General features: G+C 57.7%; 1 protein-coding gene across 8 annotated transcripts in view; it reads right to left on the bottom strand.

Moving 5' to 3' along the window:
• Positions 1-12964, bottom strand: part of USH1C (USH1 protein network component harmonin) — a 46960-nt gene that overhangs the window by 20320 nt on the left and 13676 nt on the right. For 3 of the 8 annotated variants that reach the window (XR_016218458.1, XM_089310908.1, XM_089310918.1), the window contains exons 5-14: positions 9486-9594; positions 9335-9359; positions 9072-9129; positions 8734-8828; positions 7494-7578; positions 6186-6245; positions 6011-6067; positions 5642-5784; positions 4807-4872; positions 4356-4480 (exon numbers count right to left, since the gene is read on the bottom strand). Coding sequence is in view for 6 of the 8 variants with exons in the window: in XM_089310908.1 (XP_089167034.1) it covers positions 4356-4480; positions 4807-4872; positions 5642-5784; positions 6011-6067; positions 6186-6245; positions 7494-7578; positions 8734-8828; positions 9072-9129; positions 9335-9359; positions 9486-9594 (823 nt within the window). In the remaining 2 variants the exon portion in view is untranslated. Of the gene's footprint in view, positions 1-387; positions 438-1440; positions 1515-4355; positions 4481-4806; positions 4873-5641; positions 5785-6010; positions 6068-6185; positions 6246-7493; positions 7579-8733; positions 8829-9071; positions 9130-9334; positions 9360-9485; positions 9595-12964 lie in introns of all 8 variants that reach the window. The other 5 variants (XR_016218465.1, XM_089310911.1, XM_008275113.5 and 2 more) reach the window with 4 other exon arrangements.

Below are 12964 nucleotides of genomic sequence, written 5' to 3'. Positions count from 1 at the left end.
TGGATCAACATGGTCTGGAGACCCTCACTGTGTGCGCCCGCCCCGCTGCCTCACCCTGTCTGACCCCCTCCTTGTGGTCACGGCCTCTGGTTTTACTCTGACAGAGAAACCAAGCAGAAGCTTCCTGTGCCCATCAGGGCCGGCACAGACCCAGGCGGGTGCCTGATGGCCCTCAGGCAGGTCTCAGCCCCTGAATTCCCTCTGCCCATGAGGCCTCTGCGGTGGGGCCCTGGCATCTGATGGCAGCCTGATGCAGAGGCACAGGTGGGATCAGCCCTCTGAAGGAACAGGCCAGGCCACACTGTTCAGGCAGAGAACTGCTTGGAAAAGGCTAAAACCCACAGCAAACTCAGCAACAAACGAGCACAGCGCCCAGTGCTGTCCTACCTTCCGGATGGTTGGGAATTTGCCATCGTAACGATAAAACCACCCAAAGGCTGCAAGAACAGAGAACAGAGTCACGAGGCACGGTTCAGCTGGCCACGGCATCCGTGGGCAGCACCTGCAAGTCGTGTTCACAGGAACACGTGGCTTTGTGAGCGAAGTTCAGCTGCCAGAACCCACCGCGAAGCAGCTCCCTCAGCCTCTCCCCACTCTCCTGGCCTCACCTGGGTTACAGAGCCAGCCGGGGAGCACCAGGGACAAGCCCAGGTTCCCAGGACCTGGGAACCTCTCAGATGCCTCCTAGGACACTGGCTTCAGAAGTCAGTGGCAGAAAATCAAAGAGAAAGCTGCTTCTTGAAGGATGAGCTATTCCAAATCAGAGACCCCGCCTCCAAGCACAAAGCCCTCCCCTAAACCCCATCTGAGAAATGCTTGTGACAGAGACAGCCTGGGGGCTCTGCCTGGATCCTTGTCGCACAAAACAAAATTGCCTTATCTCGCAGTGTTGGGCACATCCTCCGGCCTCAACATTGAAGGGGAAGGTAGTGGCTGGGCCAGCTCTGAGGTAGACGGCCCCGGCAGCTGTGGGCAGCAGATGTCCAAGCGTCCCCCTTGTACCTGCATCCAGGCCCCTCAAGCTTGAAGCTCCCTGGAACCAGGAGCAACGGCTCAAATAATGGCCCACTCTGATCCCTCAGCATTTCAGAACAAGATGGTGACAGCTCCCTCCTGCACACTGGGCTCCTTAGTTGCCAGATCTGGGTGGGGTCTAGGGAGTCCTGGGGGCAAGTGCTCGGGCTCAGGCAGTGCATTTTTGGCCCAGAGGGTCCATTGCATTGATGTGCCCTTGCTGATTTTCCACCCTGGCGTGAGTTCTGTCCTCAAGTTTATGTGTGCAGTGCTTGGGCCATGCGGGGCTTGGAGGAGCTTTACAGACCCCAGTGGTCCCCACCGCGTGCCCGCCAGCTGGGTATCTGTGCTGCTTCGGGATGAGGCCAGCAGGGCAAGCAAGGCAAGCAGGGCAGCCAGGCCAGGGGGCGAAGCGGGGGCGCGCACCTGCTCTCCCTGCTTCTCTGTGCCTCCATCCAGGTCATCTGCAGGCTTGAGCTGGGGCTCCACTCCCTGATCGTCTACCCAGGGGAGAGAAGGGGAAGCCGGTGAACCAACAGTCTCAACAGACCAAGCGGCTGGAGGGGCTTTCCTGGAGCCTGGGTACCTGTGACCAGCTTCCTCTAGGGGAGCTGGGAGGTGTGGGGCAGGGCCTAGGAGCCAGAACAAAGGTTTCTTGCTCTGGGCTGGTACACGCAAGTGCTGCCAACCTTTGGAGCTTTAGTTTGTCTACCTGCAAAATGGGCCAACAAGAGAGGCCTCTGATCCAACAGCAGCAAGAGAAGCAGTTTGCAGGGTGTTGGGAGGAGGGTGGGACTATCTGAGGATGACACACCTAGGAGGGTGAGGGCTTGCGACGGCAGAACGGGAAGTCCTGTCCTCATGCTTCTGTGTGCAGTGCCTGGGCCAAGCTTTACTGCCTTTGCCTTGGACCTGTAGGCAGTGTGTGCAGGGGGGCATGAAGGCTGGGGTCCTCAGGGGGTGGGGTGCACGAGGCTAGGATGACGGGAGTTGCAGTTGTTTCTAGTTGGGTCTCCCTGGGACCCTGGAAGGCAATGCATGAGTCTGCTTCTGAGCTGCCTTTTCATATTTTACAAGCTTGAAGGAACTTGGCTTAGGAGAAGCCTGGATATTAAACTCCTTTGCTTTGGGCTTGAATCCCATTTACTCAACTGTGGAACCCAGATGCTCCCTGCTAACAAGGACTGCTTAATGAAACTCTGGGGACGCGGATGATTACTTAAAAGAGTTTGGTGGGAAAGAAACTCGCCTTCCAGATCATGCGGTCTATTGCAGTAGCGCTTGTCGGGGGGACTGTTGCTAGGGTCCTTGATGAGGACAGAAGGCGTGTGAGCTCTTGTTTAAACCTCTTTCTCTCTGGGTCCTTAATAAAGATTCCCTACTCGCTGCCCCCCTGCTTTAGCTAAGGAAAAGTGTTCAGGGCGCAGAGAGGGGGGCGTCCCTGTGACACTGTGTCCTGGCTTTGAGGGTTTGTAGAACACTGGGCTTCTGATAGCTGGACCATGGGGAAGCAATGGTAAGAGCTTCCTGGAGAAGTGGGAGAGCAGTACTCTGACCCCAGCAGTGGGCGAGTGGCTTCATTGGCCAGGTTGAGAGATGCCCCACACTCTGTGAACAAAGGCTGGGTCCACCCCTCACAGGCACTAAAACCTGAGTCAGGTGTAACCTGTTGACTAAGCAGGTCCCAGAGCCCAAGGGTGATGGGAGTGGGGGGGGGGGGGGCTTGCTGGGCATGGTCGTGCTGGCCCAAGGCAGCTGAGGCCATTCCAGTCTCCTGGGAACGGGAGTGGCGGGAGCGGCAGGAGCGGAGCTGGCATCGGAGGTGTGTACGGAGATGGATGGTGGCAGCAGGCACCCCAGCTTGGCCAGCACACTGTGATCATTAATCCTGGGCTTTGTGGCTCTGCCTTAAAACACCTTTATCTTGAGCAAAGGCACAATCCTTGCTCCTTTTATTCAAGAAATTGGATTTGGTTATAAAGCATTAAATAAATAGTTAGCTAATGAAAGGGTTTTTATTTTCTGTAGTTCCTAAGAGGGAGTGTTTGCTGTGAAGCTGAGACCCAGTCTCTGGGAAGGTACTAAATTGACCAGGATTACTTTCATGAGAAGCAATTAAAATCGATTCCTCTCCCTCTGAAGCTCCTATTTCACCCATAAGAACAGATTAGCTGCCCATCTGAAACACGGATTGTTCACTGGGACTTTAGCCCTGGCCACACCCTCATCCAATCCTGAGTGCCAGGGTGAGGGTGATGACACTGTGCTTTGTCCTCCCCAGAGGACCCTGAGATGACCCCGTGGCCCTGCTACCAGGAAAGAATGTGCTGGAAGCTTTCGTCCTGAGCCCCATCCAGATTCCTGCACCACTTCCTGGGTCCAAGTAGCTCGTGTGGGCAAAGTGACAGCTCTAGGGCTCGGGTATGTCCAGAGTTAGGGACCAAGCTGGAGAGACCCTGTCGCAGCATCTCCAATGCCTGCGCCCATGGTCCTTGGGTCCAGATTGAGCCAGGCTCTCAGGTCAGCCGAGCACGCAGCTGAAAGAGAACCTGGCCCATGTCAGCCACAAATGAAGGCCACCATACAGGCAGCACAAAGAATCAACCAGGAACCCCCTGCTTGTGACCTCTGTGGCTCCCAAGCAGCCTTGTTCCCTGCTCCTACCACCAGTCCACCAAAGAGACACTGCCACTGAGACCCTGGTATGTCCCGGCAGTGTGCGCTGTCTCTTGAAGAGACATCGGAAGAGAGACATCGGGAAGGTGGGGTTGAGAGGAGCCGTTGTTGGCCACCTGGCCTGAAACTGGAGGTGAGCTGTAGGGCAGGTGAAAAGTGGAGACGCTGCAGGCATCAGGAGCTGGGTCTCACCATCCTCTCCCTACCTCCGTCCCTGGCATGGTCTGGCAGCAGACCCTGTGCACAGATGCAGGAGATGGGGAGCCCCAGCAAGCTCCCCCCACACCAATGCTGGACCACCAAAGCACCTTCCTCTCTTCCTTGCTGCTGGCTCCATCCCAGCTTCAGCTGAGAACCGGGTGGGAAGAGGGCATGCTCCACCCAACAAACTAAGACGGCAATCCCACGAGCCGGTTCTGCCTTGGCCACAGCTCTCCGCCCTCCTCAGCAGCCCCACAGTCTGCCTGAGTGTGCATTACGGGGAACGTCCAGGAGCCGCCAGTTTCCTCCCACCCCAATGTCCCCGCAGATGGCCCCAGACACGTCGCTGTCCCCCCACGGCGGAAATGCAGCTCAGAGAGCCATGAGCTAGTCATCTGGGAAGGAGCGGGGAACGAAACCCCAGCCGCGTTGCCCTCTATCCCTCCCCCATGCACAATACGTACACTTGGGCTTGCGCAGGGACACTGGGTGCGCCTCAGTGCTGATGGTCTTGGGCAGGAGCAGCTGCTCCTTTGAGCCCCAGTCTTCCTCCCACTGCTTCTTAAACTTCTCTTCCTCCTCCACAATCCTGAAATGAGACCCCCCACGCCTATGGTTGGAGTCAGGACAACCTCAAGCCCACCTCCTGCCCATCAGGGCACCCAGCCAGCCTGGGAGAGGCCTCCTGGCTCTAGATGTGGAGTTTAACTGACAATTTTACGAGACCGTGTTCTAGGTACCCTAAATGATGGGCTTTATCAGGCTTGTGCATTAGCTGCAGATCAAGGAAGATCCACCAGGGAACCAGAGGCCCAGGTAAACTGGGTCTAGAGGTGGCCTCGGCTCCTGAGCTCCTGCTGCTGCAAGCATGCTCCCGTCCACACAGACACACACGTGCGGGTCCGTGCCACTCACTGTTCCATCTCCTTCCGGTACCGCTCGTTCTCCTCGGCTGCCTTCTGGGCAATTTCCTTTCTCCTTCTGAAGCACAAATGCAGGTTGGTCTATTTGAGTCTATGCAAGAGGAGTTACCTCTTCCTTGTGGTGAACTCCTGGTTCAAGAACTTTTCAATGTTTTGGGTTTTTTTTCGGGGGCTGGGGAAGCTACCCAACAAAGTCTGGGCCCTGTGTTCCTCTGTGGTTTTGTCTGGAATGGCTGAGCACAGATTCTGTGTGGAGGGAGGCAGGTGCACCCAAGGTCACACTCCACCTCCAAACTCTTAGATAAAGTGGCTGACAAGAAGCAGGGTGTGGACTGACTGAGGGTCCTCTCAGCCCCGAGACCTCAGGGGCAAAGCAGGAGCTGCCAAGCAGGGGTCACTGTACAGGCTAGCTCAGTGATAGGGAACACAGGGAGATCTTTCTCAGACTCTTGCTAAGTGCCTAGAATGCATCTGGATTTGGATTTTTTGATTTATGAATTGTTTGCCCCATCAATTCTCCCGGTCCATCATTTAACCACCCTGGGGGTGGGGTGGGCTTCTGTAGCCAGACTGCCTGGGTGTGAATCCCAGCTTGGCCATGGGAGACTCTGGACATCTGGGCTCTCCCTCTCTGGGTCTCAGCCTCGTCACCTCCAGAATGGGGTCAACACCACCTCTGTCCCAGGGCTACTGTGGGCATTAAATCAAGCAAGGGAAACAAGACTTCAACACAGCGCCCAGGGGATGAAGCCCACCCCAGGGCACGGGGTGGGTGGGGCCTTTGCAGAGGGCGGGGCCTCCAGGGCAGGGGGCGGGGCCCCACTCACTGTCGCTCCATCTCCTGCTGCTCCTGCAGGATCTTGTTGGACTCCACGGCCAGCCGCTTCTGCATCAGGAGCTCCTGGCGCTGCAGCTCCCGCTGCCGTGCCTCCGCCAGCCGCTCCCGGTCCGTCAGGAATAGCTCCCGGCCCTCGAGGGGAGAACAAAGGCCCTGGTCAGGCCCCCTGCCTGGGAGCCCGGCTGTGGTGTCTTCGCAGGCGCGGGTACTGTGGGGGTCACCCAGGCTTCTCCTGCCTAGGCTGGAGTCCTCTCACTCCGCTCTGTTGGGAAGGAGACCCCCTGGCCTTTCCTGGCAGTGGGTGGCAGCGCTCAGGGGTCTGAGGGGCTGGGCCTGGAGGTCAGGGCGTTGAACTTACAGCTCCAGCCACGATGGACAGGGTCAGGCTGCGGCTGCTCTTCAGCACGTTCACGGCCTGTGGGGACAGGAGGGCAGCGGCTGAGGCCTGACAGCCCAAGCAGGCCAGGCAAAGTGCACACCATGCCCGCGGTGCTCAGACAAGGAGGGGGAGCCCCCCTGTCCCCCCACCTCACCTCCTTGTGGTCCAGGTTGGAGAAGTCGATGCCATTGACCTCAACGATCTGGTCTCCAGTCTGGTGGAGAAACAGAAGGGTTAGTGAGCTGCACGCTCCCTGCTCTGTGGGACAGCTCCCCCAGGGCGCCAGGGCTGCCAAGTGACCCCTCCCGATGAGCAGAGCAGTTGTCATGCTCTGATGGGACCCTGGGAAGGCCCCAAGCTCACCCTGGCACCCCTCCACTTCATATTATCTTACCAGCTACCAAACATTACCCCATGAGAGCTTCATTTCTTTGGATAAATTGATGACACTTGCTTTAAATAAAAAACCTCAGTCTGTAGACACAGGAGCCTTTGGGCTTCTCTAAGGCAGAGGCTATGCTGAGTCATCATCGTAATGATGGTCACAGAGACTGACACTGAGCGCTGCTCTCGTGCCTGGCATGGCTCTGGCATAGGAGCAAATGAATTTAACCCCCACAACTACCCTAGGGAGAAAGCAGCAATTCTCCCCATTTTACAGGCCAGGCAACTAAAGCAGAGACAGGAAGCAGCATGTCCAAAAGAAGAGGTTAAGAGCTCCAGTGCTGGCGTCAGACAACCTAGCTTTGAATCCCAGCTCTGCCACACCAGACACATGGCCTTAGAAAAACCCCACTTCCTCGGGGTCTCAGTTTCCTCATCTGTAAAATGGGGGTCGTCATAGTCTTTTTTTTTTTTTTTTTTTTTTGACAGGCAGAGTGGGCAGTGAGAGAGAGAGACAGAGAGAGAAAGGTCTTCCTTTGCCGTTGGTTCACCCTCCAATGGCCGCCGCTGCAGCCGGCGCACCGCGCTGATCCTGGCAGGAGCCAGGAGCCAGGTGCTTTTCCTGGTCTCCCATGGGGTGCAGGGCCCAAGCACCTGGGCCATCCTCCACTGCACTCCCTGGCCATAGCAGAGAGCTGGCCTGGAAGAGGGGCAACCGGGACAGAATCCGGCGCCCCAACCGGGACTAGAACCCGGTGTGCCGGCGCCGCAAGGTGGAGGATTAGCCTATTGAGCCACGGCGCCGGCTCGGTCGTCATAGTCTTTAAGCCTGAGAGTTCTTGTAAAGTGTGAAGGGCATGTCAACTCTGAGTTCTTCCAGTACAGGCCCGAGTTCGAGCTCAGCACCAACAGGCTTTCAACAACTTGCAGAACTGGACCGTAGGGAAAGTCAGACATCACTGCACCCCCCACCCTGTGATGCCCTCCCTGTGGGGTGGGTAAGAATCTGCAGCCAGTGACTGTGGAGAGAGGGCTGTGCCTCCAACGCTGTGGGATCCACCCCAACGGGGTCACTCACCTCCAGCCCCACCTCGGCAGACAGTGAGCCGGGCTTCACGTGGCTGATGAAGATGCCGGGTTTCTGGATGGGGCCACTGGAAATGCTGTGGGGGATGGGAAATGCTGGTGTGGCTTTGCTTGTGCAGCCCTGGCCTGTCCTTGGTGCCCTGCCTGTGTCCCCATGTCCAGGGTGCAGGATTGCCTGTGAGCCCTCCACTGTCTCCCTCTGTAGCCATTGTCTCCCTGTCCAGCCTCATTTCCACTGCTCCACAGCCACAGAAAACCACCTGGAAATCCCCTGCCCAATCCCTCACTCCATGGACCAAAAACGCCATTTCTCTGTTTGTAGCACTTCCTGTGCATTCCTTAAGACGCAGGTGCTGTCTCCTCTATACGCTTTTCACCAGATCCCTTATTCTACCTGAGCTAGGCCAGTTGCTTCCTTCTCAGCAAGGCAGGGAGCGGCAGCACTTGCACTGTTCTCGCCTTCTAGACCTAAGGCAGACATCACTAACCGATCACAGCACTCTCCCACCAAGCCCGGATACAGCCTTAGAATACTGGTCAAAACAGTACCCCAGGCAGCCACGACTAACTGATTAGAGATGGCATAGATGGGAAACCTATCTCGCATCCCTGACCCGTGGTTGCTTCCTTAGAGCCCTTGTCACCCTATACTGTGCCTATTTGTTTATAGGGTTGGCTTCTGCACTTGGCTGTTGTCTCTTAGAAAGGAAAAACCTTATTTTTAAATAAATTTTAAAAGCACCAAAGCATTAAAAAAAAAAAGTGACCGAGACAAAATAATAAGAGCTTACACCATACTAGCTCATAGGTAGCCCCTGCTTTCTCCACGCTCAGCACTTTATGTTCTGGTCCAAGACCCTGGGGCTCATACGTGGCAGAGGAGGGTGGCACCGAGATCTGAGTGCCCATGTGTCCCAATGCTTCCAGTCCCCTGGCTGCCTCTTTGGGCGGCCCACAAGGTAGTCAGTGACAGGGAACAGTGACAGAGGTGACCAGCCATGCAGGTGCCTTTTACAGCCACTCAAGAGCCCACCCAAGGAACATGATGCTGCTTCTGGGCCCCAGTGTCCACATCTGTAAAGTGGTCCCAGTTGGAGCCGCCCCTCTGGCCCCTCCCTACAGGGAAATCAGACACCAAGAGCATCATCAGCAGTGGTGAAGCCGCATCCCCAGTGGACAAGTGCGGTGAGGAGGGAGACAGGTGTCGGGGTCACGGCATGCCTGCCACCCACCTGCAGCCGAGGCCCCGGGAGCCCACCAGGCTGATGAAGACCTTCTTCTCCTTCTGCTCCCGACTCCCGAGGGAGCCCACGCTGCCCCGGCTGCCCTGCAGGAGGCACAGAAGCAGGGTCACCGACTGTCCACTGCCTGCAGGTGGCTGGAGGCTGGATCCTTCTTCACGTTGGCCAGATGTGTGCCTATGCCAGCTGGACCTGACTGAGTGCCCATTGTCCCCCCCAGGGGCCTTCTGGGCATTCTGGGGCCCAGTGTGAAGCCCTTGAGGGCCCAGCCTCCCTTCAGGACTGGCCACCATGCCTAGAAGCCCCATCATAGGGGTCCTGGCCCTTACCCCAGATTCCGACACAAACTGGTCCACGTACTGCCATTTGAGGGGCTCATCTGGAGAGCTGACGGGAGGGGAAACAGAAGTGGGTTGTCAGGGGAGTTGATTGAGGGGCCTCATGTCCGTGGCTGCCACGACTGGAGGCCCAGCCTCCACTGGCCCTGGAGCAGCCCTGGCTGGGGTGGGAGTGGAGGGGGGCTCAGGCGCAGGGCTGACCCAGGGCCACCGGCACAGAGGGAAGAGGCTGCTGGCAGAAGGGTCCCGCTCACCTCTTCACTGGGATCAGGCCGATGTCTGCGGGAGGAAGGCATGGAGTTAGGGCGGCTTCCCTGTGCTCCCTCCCTCCCCCGGGCTCCTCACGTGCCCCCACTGCCTACCCCAGCCCACGGCAGCGAGCCCTACCCCACGGGCCTCACTCACGCCTCACTTTGATGGACACGGTCTTCTTGGTCCGGATGAGGTTGATGACCTCCTCGTGCGTGCAGGAGGAGATGGAGTAGCCATTGATGCGGACGATCTCGTCCCCGACCTTGGCCACAGAGAAGGGACAAGCATCAGGTGGAGGGCCTGCTCTCTCACCCAGGGAACCACGGCCGGGCCACGCCCAGAATGACCCTTGACCTGTGCCCAGGACCTCGTCACAGCCAACCCACCGTCTGTGGGCCCGAGAAGCCCAGGGCGGGGGGCACTGGCAGGCAGGCTCTGCACCCCACTTCACAGATGGGGGAACCACGATGGGGTGTGGGGGCACAGTGGGGGGGTAGCAGTGCCAAGAGTGGAACCCAGGACCGCACCCTCGCTCTGTGCCCTGTCCACTGCACTGGAGACCAGCAGGTTCTGTGATCAGCCACAGGGCAGCGCTTCTCCCAGCTTTCGGCAGCTTCCGCCCGGCCTTTGCCCTACCCAGCCCCAGAGAAGCTGGAGCTGGCTCCACCCTCTCTGTCGATCACTGTGACATTGTAACTGAGAAGGTGGGACCTTCTGTGACTCCTTTTTGTTAAAAAAAAAAATCCTTATTTTTATATATTTGAAATGCAGAGAGGAGAGAGAGAGAGAAAGAAAGAGACCTCCCATCCATTGGTTTACTCCCCAAATGCCCTCAGTGGCCGAAGTCAGGAATTGGGGACTCAATTCAGGTATGCTACTTGGGTGGCAGAGACCCAAGCACTTGGACCATCACCTTTTGCCTCCTAGGGTGAAGCTGGAATCGGGCTGAACTGGGACTCGAACCAGGCACTCGGATACGGGATGCAGGTGTCCCAAGCAGTGTCTTAACCACTGCACCAAACACCCGCCCTACTTCGTGACTCCTGACCCAAGCTCGCACATGCACACACCATCTCTTTTTCCCATTCTATGGAAACTTGATGAGCATCTTTGCTTCTGCCATGGCCCTGACCTCTGAACTCCTATTCTGGGAGCAAGCAAAGAACAGCCAATGAGCTCAGGGCTTTGGCATCTGATGTCCTGGGCTCGAATCCTCCCATTTATTCTCATTAGCTCCATGACCTTGCGCACGTCTCTTGATCTCTCTGTTCCTCAGTTTCCCTCATCTGGAAAGTGGGCAGTGCTGCGGCTGCTGTGAGAATTACGTGAACTTGTCCCAGCAGCGCCTGGCATATAGTAAGTGTGCAATAAGTGGTTGCTAATGTTTTCATTAGTTAGGTCCATGCTCAAATCCCTCTGCTCAGAGCTTAGGCGGCCACGAGGTGGAAGATGGGACTCACGGGCAAGCCCTGGACCCAGACCTGCGGTGAGACTGCCCCCTCCTGGGCACTGCTGCTACTTCTCCAGGCTCTCTGGCTCTGGGGATCGCTCCTCAAACTCCTCACTCAGCAGAGGAAGGTGACTCAGCTGTGGGCTGCAGCTGTGCCCAGGGACGTGCTGTGAAGTCCAAAGTCACACAGCCCATAGCTGCAAAACTGGGACTGGACCCTGGGTGCCCCGTGCAGGCTAAGCTGGAGGCTTAACTCCAGTCACACGCGCTGATTCCCTGGAGGACACAAGCTGGACTCTGTGGGGTCTGGGTGAGGAGGGGTGGGGTAGACACACAGCCTCTCAGGGGTCCCCTCGGCCAACTTCCAGCCCTAAAATACTCCCTCAGGGTCACCTTCTCACCACTGCTGGGGAAGCTTCCCTCCCACGCCTGGACACAGACCCTGACAGCAGCGGCAAGGGGCTCAGGCGGTCACAACAGGGAGAGGCTCCCTAGAGGATGCCCTGGGATTCCAAGGACCTGCAACACCAGGAGAACAGCGGGCTTCGCGCCTCGTACCTGCCAGGCAGCAAGCCGTGTCTCTGTGAGTCAGATGAGGAGACTGAGGCTTAGAGACATGACAGAGCTGCTAGAGGTCACCCAGCTAGGAGACGGCGCAGTGAGGATTCCAACAGGCGACGTCTCTCGGGTGCCTGGCCTCTGCCTCCTGCCCTCCCTGATCCCTGCCACCTGTCAGCGTCGCTGGGGCTCAGGAGAAGGCAGGGACTGCTCTGTCCATTTACAGCTGGGACATCCAAGGCACAGGGAATCTTCTTCCAGCCGCAGGCTATGCAGCACGCTGGGGAACACAGGCTGTCCTGTGCAGGGCTGGTGATGCAGGTGAAGACAGGGTACTCTTAAAAATCCAAATTCTCCCCAGTAGGGGGACAGGAGCAGAGGGATAGAGCCCACGACAAGGGCCCGTGGGAGGGTGCGACCCCCCTCCTAGGCACCCAGCTCAGTTTCCATCTGCACAGGATCATTGGCCCAGGCTGCCCCCTCTCCTGCCTTCCAGAATCTTCTCCCAGCTGCCCACAGGCATGAGCTCGCCCCAGGACCCCAACAGGTAAACGGATGTAGATGTTTTCCCCCCAAGCTCCCCTGAGCAAAGCTCGCTATCTTGCTCCCCTCGGGAGCCTGCCCAGGACCCCCGGCCAGCAGAATTCCCATGCAGCGCCCGGCTCAGGTTGCAAGATCAGCTTCCCTCTCGTGTGCGGCCCTGCAAAAGGCCCTTTGTGCAGGAATACCATGATCCGAGCCTTTGAGGGCCAGCGGCACAAAGGCGTGAGGAGCCCCGGGAGGGCAGATGGTCCACAAGCCTGAGAAACAGCCCGGCCGGCCAGCAGACTTGGTTTCATTGCCATGCCCCCGATCACCGGGGCACTGTGGGGCAGTGCTTGTCCTAGGAGGAGAGCTCGCCCCAGAAAAAAAGAGGCCCTCGGCTGACGCCAAGAGAGGAGCTCATTATGTTTTTCCTCCGGCTGCCTTTCTGGGCTGGAAAATGCGCCGCAGAGGAGAGGAATAATGAAGGGTCTGAAATTTCAGACGCCCGCGGCGAGAGCCGTGAGACAGGGACTCAGAACAAAGCCAGGCCTGTCAGTTCCCTGCTCCCGCCCCCCACTCCACAGTGCCTTGCACCATTAGCGCTCGGCCCCCTGAAGCCCCTGGCTTGGCAGCCCGGGCCGGGATGTGGATAACAAACACGCTGGAAGCTTCGAGAGGGCCGGGGGGGGGGCCCTCCTTTCTCTGGACAGACAAAAGCACAGCTCTGGGCTATGGCAGGAGAGAGACCGGGAGGCCTGCCCATGTCTGCCCAGACCTTGAGCTGTGGGGAGCCCGGGGGGGGGGGAAGCACTTCTGGTGCCCAAGGGACATCCCTGGACTTGGCGTCAGGAGAGCCAGGTTCTAATGCTGGCTGTGCCCCTTATGGGCCTCCCAGCCTGCATTAGCTCTGTAGGAAGGGCACGGGCCATCCAGTGCATATGGTGGGAACTGGGTGTGTCTCACACAGCACATATACTTGTGATAATTATAAAGGTATTTAGCAAACAATCATTGCATTGATTAAATCTCCCTCTGCCTGCCTACTTACCAAGCACACAGCACTTTGGTGGCAGCTACTGTTAGAAGCACTCTCTAACAC

The sequence above is a fragment of the Oryctolagus cuniculus genome, chromosome 1 (assembly GCF_051225735.1).
Source record: "Oryctolagus cuniculus isolate XC-2025 breed Fujian yellow rabbit chromosome 1, ASM5122573v1, whole genome shotgun sequence".
Classification (NCBI taxonomy): Eukaryota; Metazoa; Chordata; class Mammalia; order Lagomorpha; family Leporidae; genus Oryctolagus; species Oryctolagus cuniculus.
Note: the sequence above shows the minus strand (reverse complement) of the source record. Positions and strands in the feature narration are given on the sequence as shown.